We start from the raw sequence: 13,435 nt of genomic DNA, 5'->3' as shown, positions 1-13,435 counted from the left end.
TATTTTCCTAAGCATGCTGCGTGCATTATATGTGTGGGCGTCCGTTACATGGGTGTACTATTTGCAAAAAAACAGTAGATATCAGTGCAAGATATTTTATATAAGGCCCAGTTACTTGTTAATCTCTGTATTCTCATCATCTCATATGTTAATAATTCTAAATTTGTATTAATAATTATATGTGCAGAGAATGGTTAGGTTTTAATAAAGGCAAAGTGTACACTCATTGAGCTCAATATGGCTACACAATTCCTACCAACTAACTTGAGGGTTGTTTTAAATTTTTTATTAGTGGGGAAAAATATGTTTGACCTAAAAAAATTTTTTTTTAATGTAGAAGTTGAAGAGGTTCTTTGACACCCAACTGTAGAAATTTAAAGGGCACAGGTAGGCACCTCCTAATTAGAATCTTCTGTGGGATGTACCACTGAATGACATGAAGCAACTATTTAGGATTGTGATAGAGTGTCTAATTGTCTGACTTAAGAATGTTAGTCAACAAGACAGCAGATGGACAAAACACTGCTTCATTAGCCAGAGAGAACAAAGATCCTATGACCCAGCTCTACTCTCCTCTGCTTCAAAGGACTGAATCTCCCTGGCAAGAACAGACAGAGTGTCCAGGAACTGGAAGTGACAATGGGAAATTCCTTGACTGCAGGAGCCTCATATGAACCTTCCCTTATATGCCCCACTTTAATAATTTATATTTATTATATGTTACATGAAGAAATGATATGGTCTTGCATCCCAAACTCAAGTATGGTATTTCTGATGACAAATGCTATGTGAGATGCAGAGAAGAAAGGACTGGTTAATGAGGGTTCTCTGTTTCTGTCATCCCAAAATGTATGCCAAAGCCACAATTCATTTAATATTTAGTTTCTTATGATAAATGCAATTTAATTAAAGCACGATTTTTGGAGATAATTAAGAGGCTTCTTCTGAGATCAGTACACCAATTCTTGCCAGAGGACACAGCCACTGAAATGGCAAGGGCATAAGATTTGAAATCCAAACATTGGGATTCAAGTACTCATTTTGGGGTGTTTTCCTTTGGCAAGACACTTAATTCTTTGTAACTTCCATTTATTTGTTCAAAACAGGTTTATTGGAAATTTATGTTAGACACTGGATTTGTTTGGGCTAAGATTATTGAGGAAAGAATTGAAGTAACATGTATGAAAACTCTTTGTAAAATGCAAAGCACTATGGAAGCATCAGATATTAATTATTACAAAGATGATTATTGCACCTCCATTTCCAGTCTTAGAAATAAAGATATTTAGTGCCAGTCCTGGTATCTCCCTTCAGAAGCTGCAAAAGGATTTGTGATCGTTTATTTAGTCCTTAGAAATGATTTAATTTTTCTGAAGATAATTCAAAAATGGTTGCAGCAGTACATCAACAGGGAACTGCCAGAGATTCAAGCCGGATTCAGAAGGAGACAAATAATGGGGGATATCATTGCTGTTGCCAGATAAATCTTGGCTGAATGTAGAGAATACCAGAAAGACGTTTTATTGACTATGCAAAGGCATTCAACTGTGTGGATCATAACGAATTATGGATAACATTGAGAAGAATGGGAATTCAGAACTCTTGATTGTGTTCATGGGGGCACAAGAGGCAGTCTTGTTTGAACAGAACAAGGTACTGCATGGTTTAAAATCAGGAAAGGTGTGTGTCAGGGTTGTGTACTTTCACCATACTTATTCAATCTGTATGCTGAGCAAATAATTTGAGAAAATGGACTTCAAATGTAAATGAAGCTGGATTATTTGAAGAAGAACACAGCATCAGGATTGGGGGAAGACTCATTAACAACCTGTGATAGGCAGATGACACAACTTCGGTTGCTTAAAGCCAAAAGGACTTGAAGCACTTGCTGATAAAGATCGAAGACTACAGCCTTCAGTATGGATTACACCTCAACATAAAACAAAAATCCTCACAACTGAACCGATAAACAATATCATGATAAACAGAGAAAATACTGAAGTTGTCAAGGATTTCATTTTACTTTGATCCATAATCAACACCTATGGAAGAAGCAGTCAAGAAATCAAACCAAGTATTGCAATTAGGCAAATCTACTGCAAAAGACCTCTTTAAAGTATTAAAAAGCAAAGATGTCACTCTGAGGACTAAGGTGTACCTGACCCAAGCCATAGTGTTTTCGATCACCTTATATGCATGTGAAAGCTGGGCAATGAGTAAGACCAAAGCAGAATTGATTCATCTGAATTATGGTGTTGGCAAAGAATATTGAATATACCATGGACTGCCAAAAGAATGAACAAATCTGTCTTGGAAGAGGTACAGCCCGAATGCTCCTTGGAAGTGAGGTTGGAGAGACTTCATCTTATGTACTTTTGACATGTTATCAGGAGGGATCAGTCCCTGGAGAAAGACATCATGCTTGGTAATGTAGAGGGTTGGAGAAAAAGAGGAAGACCCTCAAAGAGATGAACTGACACAGCGGCTTCAACAATAGGCTCAAACATAGCAACGATTGTGAGGATGGTGCAGGACCGGGCAGTGTTTTGTTCTGTTGTGCTTAGTTGGAACCGACTCGATGGCACATAACAACAACAAAACATGATTTATTTTTAAATTGTCGCCAATGGTGCAAAAGAGGACTATTTGATTTATAGTTCAAATATTATTCACCTGGGGAAAATATTATCCAGAAGTTACCTTAATAATAAATAAACAGTAAAAAAAACCACAAAAGTAGAAATACAAAATGTAGGCATGTTTAAAAGAGCCAAGTACTGAGTACTCTTTTAACTTTAAAATGATGACTCCTATGGTAAAAGATTGCCCAAGTTATAATGAGTTCTACAAGCTCATTCTTGTGTGATTTCTAAAGCCAAATTCATATTTGAATAGAGAAAGGGATCCTTTCTGGTAAATCTAACTTGCTGGATGGACATGATACAAATGATAACCTATCTTGAACATGTTTTCAAGGTGCAGAATTTATGAGCAATTGAAATTCCTGATAGAAAGGCACAACACCTCAGAAGAAGATATTTTTAATTTTTTATAATAATTTGGGGCAAGCAAAAATTCATGGGAAGCTCTAATATCAAAATGTAACAGCAGTAATTATATATTTTGACCTTTAAAATGACTCTTTAGTAATCATAATTAGATTAATTTTGAGAAAAATTTGAATGTTGAGCTAAATTTAAGTTTCTATTCATTAGGTGTACCCAACCTAAATGTCACTTTAATTTTATCTTAAAAGATAATTTTAATCTTATTTCTTTTTGGGGGGGTTGTTTGTTTGTTTGTTTGATACTTTACTGGTTCTTTCTAGCCTAATTTAGCGACACTGGTTTAGACGTTTTTCCCTTACCTTGGTAACATATACTATTTCCTCCAAAAAAGATTAAATGGCAGAATGACATAAAATAAATGTTAACCTATTAAAACAATTATATTTGCAGAATATGCAATAGTAAAACTGAGTAGCAAAAAATAAAAAGAAATACTAAACTTCTTTGTTTTTACACTAGTTCTCTTGTTCTTCAATGCTGCTGAATGACAGAATTTCTGGATTGGCTATACAGCTCACAGGGGGTAATAAGAGTGTTAAAAAGCAAAGATGTCACTCTGAGGACTAAGGTGTACCTGACCCAAGCCATAGTGTTTTCAATCACCTCATATGCATGTGAAAGCTCAACAATGAGTAAGAAGACCAAAGCAGAATTGATTCATCTGAATTATGGTGTTGGCAAAGAATATTGACTATACCATGGACTGACTTGGTATGACTGACCGCAGTTTCAGGGATATTTCTTTAATTAACAGGTTTTACTGTTCTCTGGTTTACAAATGTTAAAACTCATCTTTGTCCAGAGGCTATCTAGGTTGCTGGTATCTTTTGGGCTGGTATAGTTCTGGTCACACCAGTGGGGCTTTCCCTGATTCTTTTTGTTGTTTTAAGTACTTTTACAAGCATGATTATGCCCACAGGTAACAGGAAACCAGTGTTTCAAAAGAAAACTTGATCACACTGCTAGATAACACAGGTATCCTAAACAAGTGCGTGAGCGCCTGGAGGCTCTCCGCTGCTGCCAGAAGTACATATTTTTTTGATTGGTAAGAACTGCCAGATGACGCTTCATGAAATATAAATGCAAGAAAGACTCAGAGAGCTCAGTAAAAACCTTCCACCCGTCAGTCTAGAAGGATAAGAGAAAGACACTGTTAAGCAACTGCAGGAAATGGCTTCCGGACTCCCAGTATCTGTCTATCTTTTATTCAATGGTAGGTAATCTCCTTTTTTATTTTGTTAACTTTGTATCAGTGTTAAATGAGAATAGGATTTATTTTCTCTAAAGCAGAGAGAAGTTGGCTTTTAATAGGTGTTCTTCATGACAAAGACGGGAACAAGGAATCTCTGGATTAATTTAGTTTCTTATGTAGTCTGTGTTTCTCCCCTGATATGTCTGACACCTCTTTTTGAGACCTCTGAAATGTTTGCTTTATATACACTTGCAGAGTAGTTAATATATTTAACTACAATAGTGTCCTTGTGATTGAATCCTATCTAAATGTGTTTACTTTCTGTTAAAAATTAGTGTGTTTCTATTTGCCATAATATTAAATTATTATAGAAGTCAATAGAATTGTTATGAATGAAAAACAGGAAATTGCCCTAGTTAGGGTATGGATTTCCATTGTAAAAGAATTAAAAGTAGAATAGAAATAGGAATATTCAGAATTAAGAGTAACTTTAGACCTGTTGCTTATACATGGAAGGAGGCTTGTGTGTTAAAGATGCCTGTCCCCCATTTGATACAGCAATGGCGGCATTTACTGAAGAGGCAGCCGTCACTGTGACACCACCAATCACAATCCAGCAGAGTAACTGGACGGTTAACAAAACAGAAGGTATTTTCTTTGCATTTTTGTACTTCAAGATATTTTTTTTTTTTTAACTTTTAGGAGAATTCTGGATTCTGATAGAAGCAACATTAGAAAATTTAAATATATATTTTATTATTAGATAGTCAACTCTTTTAGCAGGAAGTGACAGGTCAATGTGTCATCAAGAATTGCCTTTTTAAAAGGAGGAAATGTAGGCCATGAGGGAAACAACATTTGTCTTCACTTATTGTTCTGAATGTGAAATGCTTCACATTTTCTGCTTGATTCCTGCTTGGTTCCCAATGAGCCAGGCATGCCCAGAGGCAGATAGACCCCGTCTGGCCTTCTTAATGAGTGACATCATGTGCTGGTCTGTGACTGTAAGCTTTCAGCCAATGAAATTATGGGTACAGAAAGAAGCATTAATTCACTTTCCATTATCACTGGAAAGATTTTATTCCTCTGTGTGTGTGTGTAAGCGAGAGAGAGAGATTTGGGGGGAGAAGAAGATTTTATTTTTTTTTAAAGCATTTGCTCTATTTCCTAGCCAGCTATAACTGAATTTTTGCTGTTAAAAGTGACGATAAGCTTTCTATTCTATGATTGTTATTGCAGTGGCTTTGGGCTGCTGTTCAGCATCAGCATTTTTTGAAACCTGTTTGAACTCTCAAAGGTGAACTTGGAAAGTTTGTTACCTGGCAAGACCTGTGTATTAGGTGGTTATGATTCTCAGGGAGGCAAATCACATACTGCCTCCTGATGTAAAGCCAGGCAAATAAAAAAGATCAAGTTAAATATTTTGTTTCTGAATATAGAGGAAAGTAAAATTTAAGTAAATGAGGTAAGTTCCTCATCTCACTATAAATTTTTAAAAAGGTGTTACCCACATCTACCATGGCCTCCACCAGACTGAGTCCAGTACAACTGGATGGTGCCCAGCTACCACTACTGACTGCTCTGACAAGAATCACAATAGAAGGTCCCAGACAGAGCTGGAGAAAAATGTAGAACAAAATTCTAAATCACAAGGACCAGACTTACTGAACTAAAAGAGACTGGAGGAACCCTGAGAGTATGGCCTCTGGACACCTTCTTAGCTCAGTAAGGAAGTTATTCCTGAGCTTCACCCTTCAGCCAGAGATTAGACAGGCCCATAAAACAAAACAAGACTAAAGGGGCACACCAGCCCAGGGGCAAGGACTAGAAGGCAGGAGGGGACAGGAAAGCTGGTAATAGGGAACCCAAGGTGGAGAATGGAGAGTGTTGACCTGTTGTAGGGTTGTTAACTAGTGTCATAAAACAATATGTTACTAACTGTTTAATAAGAAGCTAGTTTGTTCTGTAAACCTTCATCTAAAGTACAATAAAAATAAAAAATAAAAAAGGTGTTATCCATTGGCTTTTTCCAAAATACCCATCAATTTGCAAACAAAAGCAGTGTGCATCTTAGAATAACTTTAACTGTTAAGGCTGAGCCATATGTTGTTTCTGGTTTCTTGTATAGATGATAGCAGTGCTTCTTCTGAAGTCATTTAGGAAAGACAGCCCTTTACAATTAGCTACTCACGGCAGTGCACAAGAAGGGGAAAATTCTCAAGCTACTCTTGCCTGAGAAAGAAAGAGAAACCAAGTTCATTTACACAAGTGTAAATCTGAAACTTCCTAAGTTCTGACTTCTCAAGTGTAAAGGGGGAAAATGGAAAGATTTTGTGAATTTGTCTATATTTAGCATTCTGGGAACATTTGGGAAGCATTGATAACCATGACTAGAATCAATGCTGCCACCTTTTGGCAAACTTTTACCTCTATACCTTGTTATGTAGCTAAAGAACGGAACAATCGTCAATCCACTTCCACCCCTTAATTAATTAATGGATTTTTTTTTTTATGTCTGAATGATATTAATTCTACCCCCGTATAGAACCTACCAAGGGAACAATAGTTCAAAGAGAGAGCATCCAAAGGATATTCTAAAAAGAGAAGTTATCTTTACATATGTGTTAAGAATCAACCATAAAATCATGACCCACATCATCTGTTACTATTGGATATCCTTTTCTAGCTGACTATGCAGAAGGACCCATAGCCTTGAAGTTCTCTCCTCCTTGCCTGGAAGACCACAATAGTTACTGCATCAATGGTGTTTGCGCATTCCACCATGAGCTGGAGAAAGCTATCTGCAGGTAATTGCAAAGAACTTGTCAGATTCTAGAGCCAGGAGAAGATGAATTTATGCTTCTAGTGGTTGGTAGTGCTTCACATGCCATATGTCCTCACCTCTGGCTTATCTAGTAAAATGGGCACATGCCTGAGTCCTCTTCGTATTTGAATATCTAAGGAGTCTTTTTCTAAGATACAAATTCTCATTTCTCAAAAGTATGGCTCTCAGATTGGCAGCATCTGTGAAACCCAGGGGCTTGTCAGAATCTCATGCCCCACTCCAGATTTACTGAATCAGAATCCTCATTTTAACAACATATTCAAGTGGTTAGTACGCCTCTTACCATATTGAATATTTAAAATACCAAGACAAAATCACCCTAGGAGATAGGGGCAAGTGGTTTTTGTTTGTTTTTTATTCTACCAGTAAAAGCATAATATTCTAATCTTGCTATTACATTGTCAGCGGGGTCAAGATTCCAGCCTTGCTTCTGTGACTTCAGCACTAAATTCCCCTACATCTCAATTTCCCTACTTATATTCAAAGTTTTCACAGGGTTGTTTGTACAATGAAATGAAATAGACTGGCAAAACACTTCAATAATATAAAGTGCTACAGCAATATAAACCAGTTGCTGTCGAGTTGATCCCAACTCATGGCGACTTTATGTGTGTCAGGGTAGAATTGTGCATCACAGGGTTTTCAGTGGCTGGTTTTCGGAAGTAGATAGCCAGGCCTATCTTCCAAGGTGCCTTTGGGTATGCTCACACCACCAACCTTTAGGTTTGCTCAAATCCTCCTATGAAAGAGTAGGCTAAGGATTTTCTAGACCAATTCATGCAACCATACTCTTTCCCCTCTACCAAGCAAAGAAGTTGAATTAATATGGGGTCTTAATGAAATAATTATTATAAAACAATAGCTACTTCATTACCTGTAACAGATGGACTTTCATTTGGTGTTTTGCCTCTCCTACTCAAATTATTTACTTTCCATCAGAATTTTTTCGTTCTTTGAAATTGATCATTTCTTTGTACTTCTATTGTCATGGATTTTAAAATTATACATTCTTTTTTTTTTTTTAAAGGTGTTTAACTGGTTATACTGGAGAAAGGTGTGAGCACTTGACTTTAACTTCATATGCCATGGATTCTTATGAAAAATACATTGCAATTGGGATTGGCGTTGGATTACTATTAAGTAGTTTTCTTGCTATGTTTTACTGCTACATAAGAAAGAGGTATGAAAAAGACAAAATATGAAGTCCACTTGGCACTCATTCATTTGACAAGTATTTATTGAGCCCCTACAAATGTATCAGGTATTGGCATGTGTAATTCTTTAGTGAAAATGGGGCATAAATCTGGTAGGTTTCTACATAATAATTGTTTCGATGCCTTTTCTCATAAGCTCAGAGAACTGACAAAAGTCTACCTTCAGTTCCAATACGATAGTTCCATTTTACAAATTCCCTTTATCCTCATCTCTGTCTGCCTATATCAAAGTTATAAGTGAAAGGGACAATAAGCCCCATGGGAAAGGACTACTTATGTCTTGTTTTCAATCATGTATTTGGTGCCTAAACTTGGCTGCTAAGCGAAACGTTGGTGGTTCGAACCCACCAGCAGCAGCGAAGGTAAAAAGAGTTGGTGATCTGCTCCCGTGAAGATTACAGCCTAGGAAACCCTATGGGACATTTCTGTTCTGTCATAGAGGTTCACTATGAGTCGATATCAGCAGGATGGCACACAGCAGCAACAACAACAATGCAGTACCTAGCACACAATAGACACTCAGCAAACATTTGTTGAATGAACAGATCAAGAAATGAGTATTAATTGAATGAGAATGTGTGACAAACATGGGCCACTTTCTTTCCAGACATCAGCTGGGGTATATTCAGGAGATACTTTCTCCTGCTAAAAACCTAAGAAGATAAACTTGATCTACTAATAAATGTAAATTATTTCTGTATTAATCCTTATTTTTGGCTTTTTTACACTACTATTTTTTCCTTAAATCCATGTAACTAGGAAAAAGTCAAGAAATAATGTTATATACATTAATGAAAAAATACAAATGTATTTCACTTGCTATACTGTATTTGGAAACCCAGGTGGCGTAGTGGTTAAGAGCTACAGCTGCTAAACAAAAGACACTTCAGATCCACCGCTGCTCCTTGGAAACCATATGGGGTAGCTCTAGTCTGTCCTATAGGGTTACTATGAGTTGGAATTGAGTCAACAGCGGAGGATTTTTTAACAAGTTTTTATACTCATTTAACTAGATCGTCATTTTTAAAATGACCAAGATTGCCTGAATAAACTTGGAAAAAATTTGCTTTGCTTAACAATCATATCTCTGAAAGAATCAACTATATGTTGTACCAATTTCAGATTTGCCTAAGACAATAAAATAAAATAAAAAAGGAAGTAAGACCTTTTAAAGCTGATAAACCAGCTGTCTGAGATCAGATTCCTTGGAAACAGAGCCAGAGTTGGGGATTCTGGTACAAGTGATTGGTTTAAGGTGTGCTCTGTGGTGAAATTTGTTAGAAAGTAAGGAATGCAGATAGATCAGAGAAAGAAACTAAGAAAGAAATGGCTTTAGTTGAAGTATAGCCTCCACCTGATTCCAGGGAGATCTAGAATGTGAATGGCATCACAAGCTTGTCCCGGTGAGGCAAGGGAGCTTAGTTTTAGCATCCCATGTCAGTCAGTCATTGGCCACACAATCCCCTGACAGAGTAGGAGGCCAAAACCAAAAACCAAACCAGCTGCAGTCAAGACAATTCCAACTCGTGGTGATGCCATGTGTTGCAGATCAGAGCTGTGTTTCATAGGGTTTTCAAGGATGTGACATTTTAGAAGCAGATCGCCAGGCCTTGTCTTTTAAAGAGCCTCTGACTGGGTTTGAACCAAGAACCTTTCAGTTAAAATAGTCAAGTGTTTAACTGTTTGTGACATCCAGGAACTCCAGGAGGTTGCTATCTTCCAGGAATCTATCTCCTGGCAAGATGCTCATTGGCTAAGGGAAATTCTCTGGAGTGGGATACTGCTGTGAGCCTTTTAACACTCACAGCTGCTGAGGGATGGGTCCACAGCTGGGTAAAGGGGAGCTGGGTGAAGTACAAAGAGCAAATGCTACACCAGCACATTTATATAATCTACAATAATCTATACAAACAACAGTCAAATTGATATGGAAACCAATGCTCTCTTTTAGGTGTCTGAAACTGAAATTGCCTTATAACATCTGCTCTGGAGGGAGACCACTGTGAGGCCTTTGTAAGAGAAATTCATCCAGACATTTGTAAAAATCAGTGGGTCCAAAACAGAAATCTTCAGATGAAACAACAAAACTTCTCAAGCTGACTAGACTTGAAAAAAAAAAGGAAGTTGGGATAACAATAAGATGAGAGGAAAAAATTCGACGTTGGTCTTTAGTTAGGGTGCCATGGGAGTCAAGTGAACAAGCTACTGTGACAGAAGCCAAGTTCCTAGTCCTACACTGGGTTTGCTGTTATTATGTGGTTATTGTTCTCACTGCAGAAACACTGAGTTTCAGCCTTCTGACCATGGTGATGTAAATTTTCATGGGAATAATTATCTACCTTGCAGCAAGCCAAAGCGATGTCAAGCTTGGGTTCTTCATGTGCTTCCTACCAGCATTTTAGAACGTTTAGACGGGGCTTGTCTAAGTCTATGCACACTATGGAACTAGTCCCAAATATGCTGTTGGTATGGTGCCTAAAAGAGTGTGATGTCAACTTTTATGATGAAATCAGTGTTATGGCAGCTTCAGTGGACCAAACGACACCAGAGAGAAGAAAATAGGATGTCCAAGCAAACGCAAATCACACCCAGCTTGTCACAACGCTGTGCAGCCTTTATCTGTGAAATATGGAATAAGCTAAAGAGTGTTTGAGGACTGAGAGCTATCTGGATATTGAGTCCAGAGTAGACAAAACATTTCTGTTTCTGAATGGATTATAAAACTTTTTGTTGGACTCATTGATCCCCTAATGCTTTTGTTCATCAGCTCTTCCTATTGTCAGTGGAATTACACAGTGACCATCCATTTGGACCAAAATCCTAGAATTCTCCTAATGAATAAAAGTCTACAATTGGCCCTAAATAGAAACTGAAGAACTGAACATAAGAATTTTTCACCAGCCAACAACCAAAGTGGAAATTTTCTTTACCATTTCTGAACACTTGATGATAGGTTTTTCACATAGAGAAAATGGAGCTATGGTGGAACTGTTTGGGAAATCAGGACCTTTTCTCTCTAATCATTTCTGTCACATAATTCAAGTAGTCCTATACGGGTCCCTTAATTTCTTTGGATTTTGGTTTCATTTTTTATAAGGCCCTTCTAGCTTTAAAATTTGATAGTGGGAGAAGAGAGAAAATTTTCCGTATCTGCACCGAAGGCGAGATTATTTTCAAGGCTCACAGCCCCATCCCACCTCTAACCCCAAAACATACCACTGGATGTTACTTTAGGTGTATATTTACAAACTGTTTGGTTTATAAAATAATAATTTAAGGATTTGTTTACAAAGAAAGTAAAAAATGAAATTAAAGGACAATAGTATTTCCTGTTTTTCTTTTAGATTCACTCTAAAAGAACTTCTTTTCCCCCATTGTGATATAGATAAGCAAAACAATTTTGATCATGAGACTGGTTAAAAGAGGATCAAGCTTTAATATTTTTACATTGGTAAGCCTGGTAAACAAGCCTTCCACTTAAAATGTTATGATCTTTCATTCATGGCTGAATCAAAACTTTACATTCTGCTTCCCTTTGAATAGAAGGTGCGCGGTTGCTTTGTTTTTTCTTCGGCAGGAGTTTCACGCAGAAGCATCACAGGTCAGCACTTTCCACATGCTCTCACACCGTGTCCAAAGGTTACGTCATACCAAGGAGCGGGGAGGGGAAGGTTCCTCCCAGTGACTCCAGCAACCACACCTAGAAAGCTATGCCCTTCCTGAGCATTTCAAAAAGATGTAAGAAAGCTGGGGAGTGCCCAGAAAGAAACAACAAAACTTAATGAAGGCGATGGAAAGGCTATCTTGATGAAATGAAAGGGGAATAAATGATAGAGTCTGGAGAGGTCATAACCTAAAAGGGGGAAGATGCTGCCTATAAATACTTGTAGATCGTAAACACAATATGTGTAACTGAAATTCGAAAAACATCAAAGAATTAAAATTCCCAGATTGCCAGATGAAAAAGTCAACCAAAACCAAAACAACAGAGATTGAAATTTTTTCACTGGTGGTACAGTATGCATTAACAGCATAGAGTCCACCCAGTGAGAGTCTATGGAAACGGAGATTGTGGTTTACGGGAAGCCATCACTTTGTGGTTTGTCATACAAAATAATCTTGTGATTCCGTAACTTTTTTTTTTTCAGAACTAATTTTACAGGAAGGCATCTGTAGCATTCCTGCGGAGCTAGAGACATATCTGGCAATATTTACATACATAAGCAGGATTTAAGGGAGAAAATGCATAAATACAAGATGTTGTGCAAAATTTTTTCATCTTCTAAGTTTTCGTATATTCGACAAGATCCTGGAAAAAAATAAAATAAAATAAAAAACCTACATGTGAAGCCTTGGCATCAGAACTAGTTTTCCAGCTATTAATTGATTCATCATTAGGTGACATCTTTCTGGCAACTGTGATTAAATCAAACTGGTGGAGGGGCTCATCAATGTCTTTCATTCCCCATTTTGTCTCCTCCCTGTGTCTATCATTCAATTCTTTAAGACATATTCTATCGTGGACTGCGGAATACATTCTTAGGATATTGATATTCACGTATGCTTTACCGTTTAGCCTCTTAGAGCATCATGGGGGCAGGAGAAAACACTATAATCTCACACACACTTGAACTGGTAAGTATACAAAAAAGGAATGACAATTACTTGCCATTGTATCTTCTTTCCCAAAGGTAGATTTTTGTATGATTATGCTTGAAGAGGGAGAAATTATAACAGTTTCATCTTTTTATTGTTTCCTGGAACAATACAAATAGAACGCTTTATTTTGAATCGTCCATTTTGGTGACGTCAAAGTGGTTTCCTTTTGTTCTATGTAATTGAAAAAAAAAATTCTTAAGAAAACAACAAGGCAAACATCAGCAATTTAAGCTTTTGATATTGAACGTAAGGACAATTCTTCTCTGCAGAAAGAACCTGAGTAAGCCATATATTTAAGCCATATACCAAATGTAACACGCTTTTCGTGGTGTGATACAAATATTGATATCCTGCAACCCACACACCTGGGATGGGTTACCAGAATCTCTCTATTGCAAAACACCACTCTTTATGGCTTACATCATGGTTGCATGACATCAAGCTACAAGCAGCTGCC

General features: G+C 37.3%; 1 protein-coding gene across 2 annotated transcripts; it reads left to right on the top strand.

Annotated features, from left to right (window-relative positions):
* The first annotated feature begins 4,197 nt into the window (after nt 1–4,197).
* On the top strand, nt 4,198–11,631 carry EPGN (epithelial mitogen). Of its 2 annotated transcripts, XM_049886025.1 has the most exons (5): nt 4,198–4,281; nt 4,819–4,908; nt 6,947–7,067; nt 8,133–8,285; nt 10,271–11,631. In XM_049886025.1, exons 1-5 carry the CDS (start codon nt 4,239–4,241, stop codon nt 10,323–10,325), a joined length of 462 nt encoding a protein of 153 aa, XP_049741982.1. In that variant the 5' UTR covers nt 4,198–4,238; the 3' UTR covers nt 10,326–11,631. The 2 variants fall into 2 exon arrangements, with proteins under 2 accessions (XP_049741982.1, XP_049741981.1); XM_049886024.1 differs by lacking the exon at nt 4,198–4,281 and having other exon boundaries at nt 4,688–4,908.
* Nucleotides 11,632–13,435: the final 1,804 nt, after the last annotated feature.

This window comes from Elephas maximus, chromosome 5, assembly GCF_024166365.1.
Source record: "Elephas maximus indicus isolate mEleMax1 chromosome 5, mEleMax1 primary haplotype, whole genome shotgun sequence".
In the NCBI taxonomy this organism is placed as follows: domain Eukaryota; kingdom Metazoa; phylum Chordata; class Mammalia; order Proboscidea; family Elephantidae; genus Elephas; species Elephas maximus.
Note: the sequence above shows the minus strand (reverse complement) of the source record. Positions and strands in the feature narration are given on the sequence as shown.